Genomic DNA, 19,873 nt, shown 5'->3' with positions numbered 1-19,873 from the left:
GGTGGAGATAGTGACAGTGTGGTGTGTGTGGAGATAGTGACAGTGTGGTGTTGTGTGTGGAGATAGTGACAGTGTGGTGTTGTGTGTGGAGATAGTGACAGTGTGGTATTATAGGTGGAGATAGTGACAGTGTGGTGTTGTGTGTGGAGATAGTGACAGTGTGGTATTATAGGTGGAGATAGTGACAGTGTGGTATTGTGTGTGGAGATAGTGACAGTGTGGTGTGTGTGGAGATAGCGACAGTGTGGTGTTGTGTGTGGAGATAGTGACAGTGTGGTGTTGTGTGTGGAGATAGCGACAGTGTGGTGTTGTGTGTGGAGATAGCGACAGTGTGGTGTTATAGGTGGAGATAGTGACAGTGTGGTGTTGTGTGTGGAGATAGTGACAGTGTGGTATTGTGTGTGGAGATAGCGACAGTGTGGTATTATAGGTGGAGATAGTGACAGTGTGGTATTATAGGTGGAGATAGTGACAGTGTGGTGTGTGTGGAGATAGGGACAGTGTGGTGTTGTGTGTGGAGATAGTGACAGTGTGGTATGGTGTGTGGAGATAGTGACAGTGTGGTATTATAGGTGGACATAGGGACAGTGTGGTGTTGTGTGTGGAGATAGCGACAGTGTGGTATGGTGTGTGGAGATAGTGACAGTGTGGTATTATAGGTGGACATAGGGACAGTGTGGTGTTGTGTGTGGAGATAGTGACAGTGTGGTATTATAGGTGGAGATAGTGACAGTGTGGTATTGTGTGTGGAGATAGTGACAGTGTGGTAGTGTGTGTGGAGATTGGTGGATATTATGTCTATGTCAAGAGGTTTGAGGGGTGTCCATGATGTCTATGTAAAGAGGTCACTGTAAACTCTTAGGGATGTCCATGGTGTCAATGTAAAGAGGTCACTGTAAACTCTGAGGGTTGTCCATGATGTCAATGTAAAAAGGTAACTGTAAACTCTGAGGGATGTCTATGTATAGAGGTCACTGTAAACTCTGAGGGACGTCCATGATGTCTAGGTAAAGAGGTCATTGTAAACTCTGAGGGATGTCTATGTAAAGAGGTCATTGCAAACTCTGAGGGACGTCCATGATGTCTATGTAAAGAGGTCATTGCAAACTCTGAGGGATGTCTATGTAAAGAGGTCACTGTAAACTCTAAGGGATGTCCATGATGTCTATGTAAATAGGTCATTGTAAACTCTGAGGGATGTCTATGTAAAGAGGTCATTGTAAACTCTGAGGGATGTCTATGTAAACAGGTCATTGTAAACTCTGAGAGATGTCTATGTAAAGAGGTCATTGTAAACTCTGAGGGATGTCTATGTAAACAGGTCATTGTAAACTCTGAGAGATGTCTATGTAAAGAGGTCATTGTAAACTCAGGGATGTCTATGTAAAGAGGTCATTGTAAACTCTAAGGGATGTCTATGTAAAGAGGTCATGAGGGATGTCTATGTAAAGAGGTCATTGTAAACTCTGAGGGATGTCTATGTAAAGAGGTCATTGTAAACTCTAGGGATGTCTATGTAAAGAGGTCATTGTAAACTCTAAGGGATGTCTATGTAAAGAGGTCATGAGGGATGTCTATGTAAAGAGGTCATTGTAAACTCTGAGGGATGTCTATGTAAAGAGGTCATTGTAAACTCTAAGGGATGTCTATGTAAAGAGGTCACTGTAAACTCTGAGGGATGTCTATGTAAAGAGGTCATTGTAAACTCTAAGGGATGTCTATGTAAAGAGGTCATTGTAAACTCTAAGGGATGTCCATGATGTCTTTGTAAAGAGGTCATTGTAAACTCTGAGGGATGTCTATGTAAAGAGGTCATTGTAAACTCTGAGGGATGTCTATGTAAAGAGGTCATTGTAAACTCTAAGGGATGTCTATGTAAAGAGGTCATTGTAAACTCTGAGGGATGTCTATGTAAAGAGGTCATTGTAAACTCTAAGGGATGTCTATGTAAAGAGGTCATTGTAAACTGAGGGATGTCTATGTAAAGAGGTCATTGTAAACTCTGAGGGATGTCTATGTAAAGAGGTCATTGTAAACTCTGAGGGATGTCTATATAAAGAGGTCATTGTAAACTCTGAGGGATGTCTATGTAAAGAGGTCATTGTAAACTCTGAGGGATGTCCATGGTGAGAGCCTGAACAATCCAGGGGTCAGACTTGGATCCCTCTCGAAACTCCTCCTTCGTCAGCTGGTTGTCATTGTTCTGAAAACAAGTCACCATCGCTGTTATCATTCACATCATTGTTATCAGCTTGACTGATGTCAACTTGTTGTCATTGTTCTGAAAACAACAGTTACCATCACTGTTATCATTCACATCATCGTTATCAGCTTTATTGATGTCAACTTGTTGTCAATGTTCTGAAAACAACAGTTACCATCACTGTTATCATTCACATCATCGTGTCATCAGCTTGATTGATGTCAACTTGTTGTTGTTCTGAAAACAACAGTTACCATCGTTGTTGTCATCTGTGTCATCATTGTTATTCATCATGTCATGGTTATCAGCATGACTGTCATTAACAATATCATTTATTGTTGTCATTAACCAGATATAAAATATCTTCCTCCTCGCCATCTCAATTACCAACATCATCATAACCACTACCACCATGCACCTCCCCCTCCTTCCATTCACAATCATAATCATCATCATCATGGATGCAGTTGTAAGCTCCATCAAAATAATGCTGCTGACACAGGTATGATTTTTCTGCAATGTTTGGAAAAAAAAATCTTCTACCAAAACAAAAATGTACAAACTGAACACTTAACTAATCAGCATAGGCTTGATTAGATCTGAGACATAGCTCTTGAAATCTGAGCCGCTGTTAATTGAGGAATTCTGTTGCAGTGCTATTTTCATATTTTCGCTCCATCCCCTACCCCCCCACACCCCATCCAACCCCTGACCAGGTCCATCTGCCTGAAGATCTTGGTGACCCGTTTGTCCGGCGTGTCCTCGTCCTGGGGCAGGTCCATCAGGTTGCCCACCATGCTGTAGATGGCGTCCACAATCTCCACCATCTCCTGCTTGGTGATGTAGCCATCCTTGTCCAGGTCGTACAGGCTGAAGGCCCCTGTGACATCACATGGTGATGATGGTGATGCAACACCACTGGTCATGGTGGTGATGGTGATGCAACACCACTGGTCATGGTGGTGATGGTGATGCAACACCACAGGTCATGGTGGTGATGATGGAGATGTAACACCACAGGTCATGGTGGTGGTGATGGCGATGTAACACCACAGGTCATGGTGGTGATGATGGTGATGCAACACCACTGGTCATGGCGGTGATGGTGATGTAACATCACAGGTCATGGTGGTGATGATGATGCAACACCACTGGTCATGGTGGTGATGGTGATGTAACATCACAGGTCATGGTGGTGATGATGATGCAACACCACTGGTCATGGTGGTGATGGTGATGCAACACCACTGGTCATGGTGGTGGTGATGGTGATGTAACACCACAGGTCATGGTGGTGGTGATGGTGATGTAACACCACAGGTCATGGTGGTGGTGATGATGTAACACCAAAGGTCATGGTGGTGGTGATGGTGATGTAACACCACAGGTCATGGTGGTGGTGATGGTGATGTAACATCACAGGTCATGGTGGTGGTGATGGTGATGTAACACCACAGGTCATGGTGGTGGTGATGGTGATGTAACATCACAGGTCATGGTGGTGGTGATGGCGATGTAACATCACAGGTCATGGTGGTGATGGTGATGTAACACCACAGGTCATGGTGGTGGTGATGGTGATGTAACACCAAAGGTCATGGCGGTGATGGTGATGTAACACCACAGGTCATGGTGGTGATGATGGAGATGTAACACCACAGGTCATGGTGGTGATGGTAATGTAACATCACAGGTCATGGTGGTGGTGATGGCGATGTAACACCACTGGTCATGGTGGTGATGGTGATGTAACATCACAGGTCATGGTGGTGGTGATGGCGATGTAACACCACTGGTGATGGTGGTGATGGTGATGTAACATCACAGGTCATGGTGGTGGTGATGGCGATGTAACACCACTGGTCATGGTGGTGATGGTAATGTAACATCACAGGTCATGGTGGTGGTGATGGCGATGTAACACCACTGGTCATGGTGGTGATGGTGATGTAACATCACAGGTCATGGTGGTGGTGATGGTGATGTAACACCACAGGTCATGGTGGTGATGGTGATGTAACATCACAGGTCATGGTGGTGATGGTGATGTAACACCACAGGTCATGGTGGTGATGGCGATGTAACACCACTGGTCATGGTGGTGATGGCGATGTAACACCACTGGTCATGGTGGTGATGGTGATGTAACATCACAGGTCATGGTGGTGATGGTGATGTAACACCACTGGTCATGGTGGTGATGGCGATGTAACACCACTGGTCATGGTGGTGATGGTGATGTAACATCACAGGTCATGGTGGTGATGGTGATGTAACACCACAGGTCATGGTGGTGATGGTGATGTAACACCACAAGTCATGATGGCGAGGTAACACCACAGGGTCATGATGGTGATGATGATGTAACACCACTGGGTCATGATGGTGATGATGATGTAACACCACAGGTCATGATGGTGATGATGATGTAACACAAGTCATGATGGCGATGTAACACCACAGGGTCATGATGGTGATGATGATGGTGATGGTTATGGTGATAGTGATACATTACAATGTGTCTTCACAACCACACATTAATCATCTTCATTGAGTGCACTTGTCTTCACAACCACACATTAATCATCTTCATTTAGTGCACTTGTCTTCACAACCACACAATCATCTTCATTGAGTGCACTTGTCTTCACAAACACACATTAATCATCTTCACTGAGTGCACTTGTCTTCACTGTGTGTCAGCAGTGACAGACATTCAGGTACACACAACACAGTACACTGTGTGTCAGCAGTGACAGACATTCAGGTACACACAACACAGTACACTGTGTGTCAGCAGTGACAGACATTCAGGTACACACAACACAGTACACTGTGTGTCAGCAGTGACAGACATTCAGGTACACACAACACAGTACACTGTCTACTTACAGTCCAGCTTTTCGTCGAGCGTTCCCCGAGAGGTGATGGAGAGAGCCTGGATGAACTCCCGGAATGAAATGTACCCATCCTGTCCACACAGTACACACACGCTGTATCAAATGTACCCATCCTGTCCACACACGCTGTATCAAATGTACCCATCCTGTCCACACAGTACATGCACACTGTATCAAATGTACCCATCCTGTCCACACAGTACATGCACACTGTATCAAATGTACCCATCCTGTCCACACAGTACACACACGCTGTATCAAATGTACCAATCCTGTCCACACAGTACATGCACACTGTATCAAATGTACCTATCCTGTCCACACAGTACATGCACACTGTATCAAATGTACCCATCCTGTCCACACAGTACATACACACTGTATGAAATGTAGCCATCCTGTCTTCACATGCACAGTGCATACCCACTGTACGAAATGTACCCATCCTGTCCACACAGTCTATGCACACTGTATGAAATGTACCCATACTGTCTACACATGCACAGTGCATACCCACTGTATGAAATGTACCCATCCTGTCCACACAGTATATACACACTGTATGAAATGTACCCATCCTGTCCACACAGTACACACACACTGTATGAAATGTAGCCATCCTGTCTTCACATGCACAGTGCATACCCACTGTACGAAATGTACCCATCCTGTCCACACAGTCTATGCACACTGTATGAAATGTACCCATCCTGTCCACACAGTCTATGCACACTGTATCAAATGTACCCATCCTGTCTACACATGCACAGTGCATACCCACTGTATGAAATGTACCCATCCTGTCCACACAGTATATACACACTGTATGAAATGTACCCATCCTGTCCACACAGTACACACACACTGTATGAAATGTAGCCATCCTGTCTTCACATGCACAGTGCATACCCACTGTACGAAATGTACCCATCCTGTCCACACAGTCTATGCACACTGTATGAAATGTACCCATCCTGTCCACACAGTACATACACACTGTATCAAATGTACCCATCCTGTCCACACAGTACATACACACTGTATCAAATGTACCCTGCCTGTATGTGTTCTTGTCTGCAGTGTAACGTTGTGTGCCAATGGATGAACAACTGTGTCTAGATGTCACTGTGAAATACTGTGAACAGCACTAATGGTGGTGTGGTGAGGGTGTAGTGGTGGTGGTGGGTCGGCGTGTGGAGGTGGAGGTAGGTCACTGCTATGACGGACCACAGCAGGAAAACATGTGACTTTTAGAGAAAAACACGTGACTTTCGGTAAGAGAGCACGTGACCTTCAGAGTGAAATTGTGTGTGTGTGTGTGTGTGTGTGTGTGTGTGTGTGTGTGTATCCACCATCACTACAACCCATATACCACCCCAGTTCACACCCACCCACCCACCCCCTCACACACACTCTGACCAGTGCCCACCTTGTTGGTGTCAAAGGCGTTGAACACGTAACCGGCGAATTTGGACGGGTTTCCGTGTGGAAAGAACTGCTTGTAGATGTTCTGAAATTCCTGAAACAGTGAGAAAAGAACTGTTAGTAGATGTTCTGAAATTCCTGAAACAGTGAGGAAAGAAGTGGGTAGACGTGTTAGGGTGGTGGAGAGGGATAGAGGGGGTAGATGTGGTGGGGTAGTGGAGAGGGATAGAGGGGGTAGGCTTGGTGGGGTAGTGGAAAGGGATGGAGGGGTAGACATGGTGGGGTAGTGGAGAGGGAGGGGTAGACTTGGTGGGGTAGTGGAGAGGGAGGGGTAGACGTGGTGAGGTAGTGGAGAGGGATAGAGGGGGTAGGCTTGGTGGGGTAGTGGAAAGGGATGGAGGGGTAGACATGGTGGGGTAGTGGAGAGGGAGGGGGTAGACTTGGTGGGGTAGTGGAGAGGGAGGGGGTAGACGTGGTGAGGTAGTGGAGAGGGATGGAGGGGGTAGACATGGTGAGGTAGTGGAGAGGGATAGAGGGGGTAGACATGGTGGGGTAGTGGAGAGGGATAGAGGGGGTAGACATGGTGGGGTAGTGGAGAGGGATAGAGGGGGTAGACGTGGTGGGGTAGTGGAGAGGGAGGGGGTAGACGTGGTGAGGTAGTGGAGAGGGATGGAGGGGGTAGACATGGTGAGGTAGTGGAGAGGGATAGAGGGGGTAGACGTGGTGGGGTAGTGGAGAGGGATAGAGGGGGTAGACGTGGTGGGGTAGTGGAGAGGGATAGAGGGGGTAGACTTGGGTAGTGGAGATGGATAGAGGGGGTAGACTTAGTGGGGTAGTGGAGAGGGACAGAGGTGGTAGACTTGGGTAGTGGAGAGGGATAGAGGGGGTAGACTTGGTGGGGTAGTGGAGAGGGATATAGGGGGTAGACGTGGTGTGGTAGTGGAGAGGGAGGGGGTAGACGTGGTGGAGTAGTGGAGAAGGATGGAGGGGGTAGAAAAAATTAGAGTAATCTGCCCTTGATTAAGCCGGAAAGAGAATTCGTGGGAAGTCTCTAAAAGTGAAAGTTGTACTTGTGTAAATGCTTCACAATGGGTCTGGGGAAAACGGGAGGAAAGAAGTGCTGTTCCAACTTCAACTTGGTGGGGTAGTGGAGAGGGAGGGAGGGGAGGGCAGTTAGACTGGGGGATCTGTATTACACTGTCATGGAAAACGCTATTGAGGTGTGTTTCTCTGTCTGTCTCTCTGACTTTTTTTCTGTCTGTCTCTGACTTTGTCAGGCTCACTGTCTTTTTCTATGTCTATTTTCAGGTGTTTGGTTGAATGGAGGAGTTGGAAACGAAAACGCATTCATACAAGTTTTTAAACAACGCATAATAGACTGTCATAAACAAGACTGGTCAAGTAAACTATTTGAAAGTGATAGATACTCCACATATCGCTGTTTTAAGTCATTGTTGCAACCAGAAAAGTACATTTCAGACATAACTATTAAGTTTCGTACTGTCTTTGCTTGATTCAGGTTAGGCATAAGTGATATAAATTTGCACAAAAGATACACAGTAAGATGAAACTCCTGCCCTTTCTGCAACGCTGAAGAAGTCGAACGCCATTTTCTGTTAGTATGTCCAATGTATCAGTTAATCCTGGAAAAATAACTCGTGAAAATGTTCAGAAACATAAATGAATACACAGACTTAGCGTTACTTTTACAAAATGAAAACAGGCTTATGACTCGCTCTGTGGCAATGTTTATTTATTACGCCTTAAAAAAAGAGAGAAGAAGAAATGACATGATTATATAACTTTTCAACAAACCTTAAAGTTACTCAAGTAAATGTCACGAGCCAATAATCTTTGTCTGCTTTTTCAGTTATGAAATGTTGTGTCCATGACATTGGTCCCTCCCCCCTTTATTTTCGGTATTTTGTGTGTCGCAATTGTATGTATGTACCTCCTTTGCAAACAGGCCGGTGGCCTTGCAGTAAACTATTTCTGAGTTCTGAGTTCTTTCTGTTTTCTTCTTCTCTGTCTGTCTTGACAACGACCACAAAGATGATAATGATAATGACGACGACAACGATGATGATAATGATAATGACGACGACAACGATGATGATACTGATAATGACGACAACGATGATGATAATGATAATGACGACGACAACGATGATGATAATGATAATGACGACGACAACGATGATGATACTGATAATGACGACAACGATGATGATACTGATAATGACGAAAACGATGATGATACTGATAATGACGACAACGATGATGATACTGATAATGACGACGACAACGATGATGATAATGATAATGACGACGACAACGATGATGATACTGATAATGACGACAACGATGATGAGCGCAACATCGACAAGCACAGTGATTATGATGCTGGGTTTGATGATTATGCTAAATAATAGCACTTATATGGTGAGATCTGCTCATGTAGTGGGCTCTCACTACCTCTCATGAAGCAATAATGTGGCACACAACAGAACATTAACGAGGAAAAAAACACAAAGACAATAATGCAGATAGCAAAATATGAACCATCATGAAAAGCACAACGTATGTCACACACACACACACACACACACACACACACACACACACACACACATGGGCGCTTGCTTGCGTGTACAACCCACCCGCTCAATTAGCCAACCAACCAACCAGCCAACCAAGCAACCAAGCAGACAATCCAAAATATTCAAGCAGCCACGCCACCCATTATCACATGACAGAATTAGCCATGAGCATCAGTCATCCGCTCTTTCCCTTATTTCCCCCTGACACTCTTTTTCCTGTGGTAACGTACATACCACTGCTGATGGCACTTCCAGTATTGATCTTACGCTGCACCACCCGCTACCCACCACCCCCTTCACCCGCCCCTATTCTCCTCCCGCCCTCACCACAACCCCCCTGTCCCCCTTCCCCCGGTGTGGAGTGGTGGGGGCTGGATGGCGGAAAAAGCGGTGAGCCGGACTGAGAGGGGGTGGTGAGGGCACTACATGGCGTGAAGTGGTGTGGGCACTGTGGAGTGGTGAGGGCACTACATGGTGTGGGGTGGTGAGGGCACTGTGGAGTGGTGAGGGCACTACATGGTGTGGGTGTGAGGGCACTACATGGTGTGGAGTGGTGTGGGCACTACATGGTGTGGAGTGGTGTGGGCACTGTGGAGTGGTGAGGGCACTACATGGTGTGGGTGTGAGGGCACTACATGGTGTGGAGTGGTGTGGGCACTGTGGAGTGGTGAGGGCACTACATGGTGTGGAGTGGTGTGGGCACCATGGAGTGGTGAGGGCACTACATGGTGTGGGGTGGTGTGGGCACTGTGGAGTGGTGAGGGCACTACATGGTGTGGAGTGGTGAGGGCACTGTGGAGTGGTGAGGGCACTACATGGTGTGGAGTGGTGAGGGCACTACATGGTGTGGAGTGGTGAGGGCACTACATGGTGTGGAGTGGTGAGTGCACTGTGGAGTGGTGAGGGCACTGTGGAGTGGTGAGGGCACTGCATGGTGTGGAGTGGTGAGTGCACTGTGGAGTGGTGTGGGCACTGTGGAGTGGTGAGGGCACTGCATGGTGTGGAGTGGTGAGGGCACTGTGGAGTGGTGAGGGCACTACATGGTGTGGAGTGGTGAGGGCACTGTGGAGTGGTGAGGGCACTGTGGAGTGGTGAGGGCACTACATGGTGTGGAGTGGTGAGGGCACTGTGGAGTGGTGAGGGCACTACATGGTGTGGAGTGGTGAGGGCACTACATGGTGTGGAGTGGTGTGGGCACTACATGGTGTGGAGTGGTGTGGGCACCACATGGTGTGGAGTGGTGAGGGCACTACATGGTGTGGAGTGGTGTGGGCACTACATGGTGTGGAGTGGTGTGGGCACTACATGGTGTGGAGTGTGAGGGCACTACATGGTGTGGAGTGGTGAGGGCACTACATGGTGTGGAGTGGTGTGGGCACCATGGTGTGGAGTGGTGTGGGCACTACATGGTGTGGAGTGGTGTGGGCTGCATGGTGTGGAGTGGTGTGGGCACTACATGGTGTGGAGTGGTGTGGGCACTACATGGTGTGGAGTGGTGTGGGCTGCATGGTGTGGAGTGGTGTGGGCACTACATGGTGTGGAGTGGTGTGGGCTGCATGGTGTGGAGTGGTGTGGGCACCACATAGTGTGGAGTGGTGTGGGCACTACATGGTGTGGAGTGGTGTGGGCACTACATGGTGTGGAGTGGTGTGGGCTGCATGGTGTGGAGTGGTGAGGGCACTACATGGTGTGGAGTGGTGTGGGCACCACATGGTGTGGAATGCTGTGGGCACTACATGGTGTGGAGTGGTGTGGGCACTACATGGTGTGGAGTGGTGAGGGCACCACATGGTGTGGAGTGGTGAGGGCACTACATGGTGTAGAGTGGTGTGGGCACTACATGGTGTGGAGTGGTGTGGGCTGCATGGTGTGGAGTGGTGTGGGCTGCATGGTGTGGAGTGGTGTGGGCACTACATGGTGTGGAGTGGTGAGGGCACTACATGGTGTAGAGTGGTGAGGGCACTACATGGTGTGGAGTGGTGTGGGCACTACATGGTGTAGAGTGGTGTGGGCTGCATGGTGTGGAGTGGTGTGGGCACTACATGGTGTAGAGTGGTGTGGGCACTACATGGTGTGGAGTGGTGTGGGCTGCATGGTGTGGAGTGGTGAGGGCACTACATGATGTGGAGTGGTGAGGGCACCACATGGTGTGGAGTGGTGTGGGCACTACATGGTGTAGAGTGGTGTGGGCACTACATGGTGTGGAGTGGTGTGGGCACCACATGGTGTGGAGTGGTGTGGGCTGCATGGTGTGGAGTGGTGTGGGCACTACATGGTGTGGAGTGGTGTGGGCACCACATGGTGTGGAGTGGTGTGGGCTGCATGGTGTGGAGTGGTGTGGGCACTACATGGTGTGGAGTGGTGTGGGCTGCATGGTGTGGAGTGGTGTGGGCACTACATGGTGTGGAGTGGTGTGGGCACTACATGGTGTGGAGTGGTGTGGTCTGCATGGTGTGGGCACTACATAGTGTGGAGTGGTGTGGGCTGCATGGTGTGGAGTGGTGTGGGCTGCATGGTGTGGGCACTACATGGTGTGGAGTGGTGTGGGCACTACATGGTGTGGAGTGGTGTGGGCACTACATGGTGTGGAGTGGTGTGGGCACTACATGGTGTGGAGTGGTGTGGGCACTACATGGTGTGGAGTGGTGAGGGCACTACATGGTGTGGAGTGGTGTGGGCAACCATGGTGTGGAGTGGTGAGGGCACTACATAGTGTGGAGTGGTGTGGGCACTACATGGTGTGGAGTGGTGTGGGCACTACATGGTGTGGAGTGGTGTGGGCTGCATGGTGTGGAGTGGTGTGGGCTGCATAGTGTGGAGTGGTGTGGGCACTACATTTTGTGGAGTGGTGTGGGCACTACATAGTGTGGAGTGGTGTGGGCTGCATGGCGTAAAGCGGACATCGGGACACACAGGAAATGACGACGGCACTGTATGGCCATAAAATGTTCATTCTTTCAGCAGTCCTCACCACTGGCGTTTTGCATTCAGTGCTTTGTCTGTCTGTGTGTGTCTGTGTCCAGCCCTCATTTCGTCTTCTTCTGTCTTCTCTGTTGACACAATTCTCTACCTTTCGACTGTTGTCTCTCTTTGTCTGTCTGTCTCTCTCTCTCCATTGGAATTTTGTCAAGCATTTAGTTTCTGCCCACTTTCAAATATAATAACAAACAATTAAGCGTCTGATAGATATGCCATCGTATAATGTGGCATAACGTGTGTTACTTAACGAAGTGTGTTCCCTATAAACCCGACAGCCACACACACACACACACACACACACACACACACACACACACACACACCTTCCACCACCACACACCACACCCCTACACGGAACAACAGAACGATCTTCTCCCAAACTGACGACAGTCGTGACAACGGCCCATAAACCCTCTCTCACTCCCACACCCAGCTCTGTCACCGGGACTGGAACTCGGGTAACTGGATGAGAGGTGAGGCGATCTGTGCCCCGTGGTCACAGCAGGGTCAGCAGTCACTGGTTCCCTGCAGTCAGCACACGGCACGCACAGCGGGTCCTGAAGCAATGATCCCCACTCTTTACCCAGTCATTGGCAACGCCTGCTATCTTAGTTATAAATACGCCCTCAATACAGGGGCAGGTATGGGGTTTCATCTGTCTGTCTATCTCTGTCTTCCATTCCAACACTCTGCAATTCCACACCTTTTCACTGATGGCACTTCAGCCGAACACAATGAACAATAGCGACACTTGTAATTGATCTGTGGGTTAATTAAGTCACAAACTACAGCCTGCTAAAATAATCGAAGCGGTGACCTGTCCTGAGATTCCAGTGCTCCATTACAGCACTGAGTGCCAGGGAGCACTGAGTGTGAACGAGGGCTGAGAGTGAACATTGGCTGAGTGTGGAGTGTGAACGATGGCTGAGAGTGAACGATGGCTGAGTGTGGAGTGTGAACGATGGCTGAGTGTAGAGTGTGAACGATGGCTGAGAGTGAACGATGGCTGAGTGTGGAGTGTGAACGATGGCTGAGTGTAGAGACTGAGCGAGGGCTGAGTGTGAACGAGGGCTGAGAGTGAACATTGGCTGAGTGTGGAGTGTGAACGATGGCTGAGTGTAGAGTGTGAACGATGGCTGAGAGTGAACATTGGCTGAGTGTGGAGTGTGAACGATGGCTGAGTGTGGAGTGTGAACGATGGCTGAGAGTGAACGATGGCTGAGTGTGGAGTGTGAACGATGGCTGAGAGTGAACGATGGCTGAGTGTGGAGTGTGAACGATGGCTGAGTGTGGAGTGTGAACGATGGCTGAGTGTGGAGTGTGGACGAGGGCTGAGTGTGGAGTGTGGACGAGGGCTGAGTGTGGAGTGTGAACGATGGCTGAGTGTGGAGTGTGGACGAGGGCTGAGTGTGGAGTGTGAACGATGGCTGAGTGTGGAGTGTGAACGATGGCTGAGTGTGGAGTGTGGACGATGGCTGAGTGTGGAGTGTGGACGAGGGCTGAGTGTGGAGTGTGAACGATGGCTGAGTGTGGAGTGTGGACGATGGCTGAGTGTGGAGTGTGGACGAGGGCTGAGTGTGGAGTGTGAACGATGGCTGAGTGTGGAGTGTGAACGATGGCTGAGAGTGAACGATGGCTGAGTGTGGAGTGTGAACAATGGCTGAGTGTGGAGTGTGAACGATGGCTGAGTGTGGAGTGTGGACGAGGGCTGAGAGTGAACGATGGCTGAGTGTGGAGTGTGAACTAGGGCTGAGAGTGAACGATGGCTGAGTGTGGAGTGTGAACGATGGCTGAGAGTGAACGATGGCTGTGTGGAGTGTGGACGAGGGCTGAGTGTGGAGTGTGAACGAGGGCTGAGAGTGGAGTGTGGACGAGGGCTGAGTGTGGAGTGTGGACGAGGGCTGAGTGTGGAGTGTGGACGAGGGCTGAGTGTGGAGTGTGAACGAGGGCTGAATGTAGACGCGGGGTGAGTGTGGAGTGTGAGCGAGGGCTGAGTGTGGACGAGGGCTGAGTGTGGAGTGTGAACGAGGGCTGAGTGTAGAGTGTGAACGAGGGCTGAGTGTGGACGCGGGCTGAGTGTGGAGTGTGAACGGGGGCGGAGTGTGGAGTGTGAACGAGAGCTGAGTGTGGAGTGTGAACGAGGGCTGAGTGTGGACGCGGGCTGAGTGTGGAGTGTGAACGAAGGCTGAGTGTGGAGTGTGGACGAGAGCTGAGTGTGGACGAGGGCTGAGTGTGGAGTGTGGACTAGGGCTGAGTGTGGAGTGTGGACGAGGGCTGAGTGTAGAGTGTGAACGAGGGCTGAGTGTGGAGTGTGAACGAAGGCTGAGTGTGGAGTGTGGACGAGAGCTGAGTGTGGACGAGGGCTGAGTGTGGAGTGTGGACGAGGGCTGAGTGTGAACGAGGGCTGAGTGTGAACGAGGGCTGAGTGTGGAGTGTGAACGAGGGCTGAGTGTGAACGAGGGCTGAGTGTGGAATGTGGACGTGGGCTGAGTGTGGACGAGGGCTGAGTGTGAAGTGTGGACGAGGGCTGAGAGTGGACGAGGGCTGAGTGTGAAGTGTGGACGAGGGCTGAGTGTGGAGTGTGGACGAGGGCTGAGTGTGAAGTGTGGACGAGGGCTGAGTGTGGAGTGTGGACGAGGGCTGTGGACGAGGGCTGAGTGTGAAGTGTAGACGAGGGCTGAGTGTGGAGTGTGGACGAGGGCTGAGTGTGGAGTGTGGACGAGGGCTGAGTACGAGGGCTAGGGCTGAGTGTGGACAAGGGCTGTGTGGAGTGTGGACGAGGGCTGAGTGTGGACGAGGGAGACTATCAGAGGACCAATTATTCAGGAAGATATAACTGGCAGCATACTGATGCCAAAAAGATAATGAGACAGAAGACAACCCTTCCCTCCCCCCAATCCCCTTGCACCCCTTTACCCTCCACACATCATGAAACAATGATAATTCTAAAAGGTTAACGAACACACACTCGTACACCAGTACGAGATATGGAGAGAGAGCGGTGGAGAGAAAGAGAGAGAGAGAGGCGCGGGTGGGACACACACACACACACACGCGCGCGCGCGCGCGCGCGCGCACAGCCGCATAGACAAAAACAGAGACAGAGACAGGCAGGCAGGTAGAGACAGAGATAGAGACAGAGACAGACAGAAATATAGACAAACAGACAGACCCTGTGTATTGATTAGAACATGGCTGGCAGTGCTTTCTGTGTATACATGATGTATAACGTTACATGTCACACACATGGCAATGACATATCACCACATGACACCAGCAACACTACGTCAGCTGTTGTCAGTGCCACGTGGGGGTGTGCATTATCTCTCTCTCTCTCCCTCTCTCTCCGTTTAAATCTTCCTCATCCTCCCCCTCGTCTTCTTCTTCTGCATTCGTGGGCTGCACGTCAGTGAGTCCCACATGTCATGTGTGTGATCTCTGGGTGTATATATCTATGAAGACCCTGCGCTCTTCCAGAAACTATTTGCCTGTCGAACAGAGACCATACAGATTCTGCCTCTGCAGTATGGGGTTTTGAACCTAAACCCACTGGCCAGAATGGAAAGGTGAACACATTTTCAATGACATGATTTGTGAACGTGCCAGTGCGATGCTCAGAAAAGTGTTCTAGAGAAAGGTGAAAGAATGGTTGATACGTTCATCTGCCATAAACAGAGATTCCCTGAAGGTCTGGGTTCGAACCACGCTCATGCCCTTTCTCCCAAGTTTGACAGGAAAATTAATGAGCGTTTGGTCATTCGGATGAGACGATAAATCTAGGTCCCGTACGCAGCAATGCACTTGGCAGACTGAAAAAGAACCCATGACAACGAGAGTGTTGTCCTCTGGCAAAATTCTGTACAAGAAATCAAGGCCTGACAAAGCGCGTTGGGTCATGCTGCTGGTCAGGCATCTGCTCAGCAGATGTGGTGTAGCGTATATGGAAATGGCAATGACGCCTTGAGAAAGTGAAAAGTGAAACTCAGAAAAGGTTTGCCAGAGGAGACAGACAACAACAGCACTGCACATGGTGCATTGTCTTTTTACAGGAACAGACGGGAAAGCTGGCCACCATGGCGCAGTGTCTTTTTACAGGAACAGAGAGGAAAGCTGGCCACCTGGGTGCAGTGGTTTAAAAAAAAAATTTTTTATTATATAGCAACAGAAGGGAACCTTGCCACCAGGGCGCAGTGTCTTTTTACAGGAACAGAGAGGAAAGGTGGCCACCAGGGTGCAGTGTTTTTTTGTTTTTTGTTTTATAGGAACAGAAGGGAAGCTGGCCACCACGGTGCAGTGTCTTTTTACAGGAACAGAGGAAAGCTGGCCGCCAAGGTGCAGTGGTTTTTAAAAGAAAAAAAAATTATATAGCAACAGAAGAGAAGCTGGCCACCAGGGCGCAGTGTCTTTTTACAGGAACAGAGAGGAAAGGTGGCCACCAGGGTGCAGTGTTGTTGGTTTTTTTTTATATAGGAACAGAAAGGAAGCTGGCTACCAGGGTGCAGTGTCTTTTTACAGGAACAGAGGAAAGCTGGCCGCCAGGGTGCAGTGGTTTTTAAAAGAAAAAAAATTATTATATAGCAACAGAAGGGAAGCTGGCCACCAGGGCGCAGTGTCTTTTTACAGGAACAGAGAGGAAAGGTGGCCACCAGGGTGCAGTGGGTTTTTGTGTGTGTGTGTGTGTGTGTGTTTTTATTTTATAGGAACAGAAAGGAAGCTGGCCACCAGGGCGCAGTGTCTTTTTACAGGAACAGAGGAAAGCTGGCAACCAGGGCGCATCGTGTGTCTGTGGTGTCATCTCCTTAGGATATGTAAAGCGAAATAAAAACCGAAATCAAAGCAAAGACATAAACAAAAAAGACAGTTGAGAAACAAAAAGAGATGGAGACAGAATACGAGGTTGGCAGGAGAGAGGGAGAGAGAAAGAGAAGAAAGAGAGAGAGAGAGAGAGAGAGAGAAAGCAAGAGCGTGAGCGCGCGCGCGCACACACACACACACCACATACACACACGCACGCACGCACGCACGAACACACACACACACACACACACACGAGAACTGTTTCAGACCAACAAGATCTTGACCATTTTAATCTCTTTTTGCTGTATTTGTATGGATTATATGCAAAACGATAATAATAAAAAAACAAACAAGGGAAACGCAAAAACTAAGCAGATAAAAACCCGTTAAATGTACACCACTATCTTCTTCAAGTCAGTGCACAAATGAATTTAATGGAGTGCAAACTGATACGTAAACAGCAATATAAGTCTTTTAAAAAAATCAAGTAAATGCATAAGTAAAAAGAATGACTATATACAAATATATCACTAAATCCAACAGATTAGTATTTCCAGTGGGAAAAGGGAAAAGCAAGAATTCAAAAAGGAAATCTTACTATCCATAGCCATGTTTGTACATAACTTCTGGCTCGATTCACTATCTTTAAAAAAAAAACCCAAAAAAACTAAATACAGTTCACACAGACAACAGTACAATATTCCCGTAACAATATATCTCCAACACAACTCTCAGTGATCAATGAATACGCATAACTTCTCCACCAATGCAGCAGATAATTATATGCTTTTATAAATCACAACCACAATTTTCTAAAAGTCCGGGAACTATGCAGTCCATCAGAATCTTGGAGACATGAAACAAAATGAATTCACAGCGATACTTTGATCATGGTGAGCCACGGAGATTTGAAACCAAATAATATAAACACACAGCGATAATGTACTCACGGTGGGTCTTGGAGCTAAAGCACAATAACAATAATCAGAACACTAAGACAAATGATACATGACAATAACAATAATCGGAACACTAAGACAAATGATACATGACAATAACAATAATCAGAACACTAAGACAAATGATACATGAAAATTTAAATGGTGGACACATCTTGACTGGGACAGACTTGCCCCTTTGAATGACTGGGAACATGGCCAACACACGTTTTCCCACACATTTTTTAGTTTAGTTTTTGTGTGATTGTTTCTGTTAGTTGTTCGTGCTGCTGTTGTTGTTGTTGGTGGTGGTGGCGTTATTGTTGTGAAATCATTCTATCATCAAACTGGGCAGCTGCTTTATGCAGATTCCAACTGGTGATTCAGCGTGACCTTTATTTTCCTATTTTGGCTCCTGCCTCTTCCTCTGCCTGCCTGCCTGCATGTCTGTCTGTTTGTTTGTCTGTCTGCCTTTCTGGTTTTTGTCCTCCCCCTTTCCCCAGTTGTTTTCAGAGTTAAACCTCCACAAGTTTCACAGCGGTTTTAGAAACAGACATCCATTGTTGTTCATTATGGCTTTGGAAACAAACACGTCAATGACAACATATCAATTTCCATCACGTTGAACATCAGCCTGAGTGATCAGGTCATGGTACATTAACAAAAAGAACAACAGTTGGAAATAACAGGCCGCTCTTTTGGTACTAGATTTTATCGCGGATTTTCACGACCTGGGCGCTGCTAAGAGGCTTAGACTGCTGTTGTGATTGACGTCAACTGCGCTCCTTCTGACCTCCCCTCTCTTTGTACCGCCTCTTGATTCACAACCACAACACTCCAGGATTCCCCCACACAAATAGTTCACCACCTGTTTCTATCTTTTTCCCCATGTCTTCTCTTGTCCAGTTAGTATTGGATGGAAGCGAAGAGAGACAGAGACAGAAACAGACAAACAAACAGAGGCAGGCAGACAGACAGGCAGAGTTGTAACAGCAAACAAGTACTCTTGGTAACATCAAGGGTCACAACGTCAAAACCATTGCTGCTGAGTCCACATCACGTTCTTACAGAAAAACATGACACACAAATACTATAACCTGAGGTACACAAACACAGACTACAACACGAGCTACACAGACAGTAACACGATGTATGCATACGCAGACTATACCACGAGGCACACAGACACAGACTATACCACGAGGTACACAGACACAGACTGTAACACGAGGTATACAGACACAGACTATTAATACCACGAGGTACGCATACACAAACTATACCACGAGGTATACAGATACAGACTATGAGGTATACAGACGCAGACTATGACACGAGGTATACAGACACAGACTATGACACGAGGTATACAGACACAGACTATGACACGAGGTATACAGACACAGACTATACCACGAGGTATACAGACACAGACTATACCACTAGGTACGCAGACACAGACTATACCATGAGGTACGCAGACCTAGACTATACCACGAGGTACGCAGACACAAACTATACCACGAGGTACACAGACACAGACTGCACCACGAGGTACACAAACACATTCTATACCACGAGGTACGCAGACACAGACTATACCACGAGGCATACAGACACGGACTATACCATGAGGTACACAGATATATAGACTATACAACGAGGTACGCTGGCACAGACTATACCACGAGGTATACAGACACAGACTATGACACGAGGTATACAGATTATTTCGCGAGGTGCATGGACATAACTACAGATTATGACACGAGGTACGCAGACACAGACTATGACACGAGGTAAACAGACACAGACTATGACACGAGGTATACAGACACAGACTATGACACGAGATATACAGACTATGTCACGAGGTGCATGGACATAACTACAGACTATGACACGAGGTACGCAGACACAGACTATGACACGAGGTATACAGACGCAGACTATGTTACGAGGTGCATGGACATATAGAGTATGACACGAGGTACGCAGACACAGAGTATGACAAGAGGTATACAGACATAC

At 48.2% G+C, this 19,873-nt stretch overlaps 1 protein-coding gene across 1 annotated transcript in view; it reads right to left on the bottom strand.

Moving 5' to 3' along the window:
• Window positions 1–352: 352 nt before the first annotated feature.
• The window catches only part of LOC143289435 (neuronal calcium sensor 1-like), a 62,244-nt gene continuing 42,723 nt past the window's right edge, over window positions 353–19,873 (bottom strand). Inside the window, exons 5-8 of the mRNA XM_076598400.1 lie at window positions 6,533–6,622; window positions 5,096–5,174; window positions 2,917–3,083; window positions 353–2,203 (exon numbers count right to left, since the gene is read on the bottom strand). Coding sequence (XP_076454515.1) covers window positions 2,099–2,203; window positions 2,917–3,083; window positions 5,096–5,174; window positions 6,533–6,622 — 441 coding nt within the window. The 3' untranslated portion in view covers window positions 353–2,098. The remainder of the gene's footprint in view (window positions 2,204–2,916; window positions 3,084–5,095; window positions 5,175–6,532; window positions 6,623–19,873) is intronic.

The sequence above is a fragment of the Babylonia areolata genome, chromosome 14 (genome assembly GCF_041734735.1).
Source record: "Babylonia areolata isolate BAREFJ2019XMU chromosome 14, ASM4173473v1, whole genome shotgun sequence".
Lineage (NCBI taxonomy): Eukaryota > Metazoa > Mollusca > Gastropoda > Neogastropoda > Buccinidae > Babylonia > Babylonia areolata.
This window is presented reverse-complemented; position numbering and strand designations above follow the sequence as displayed.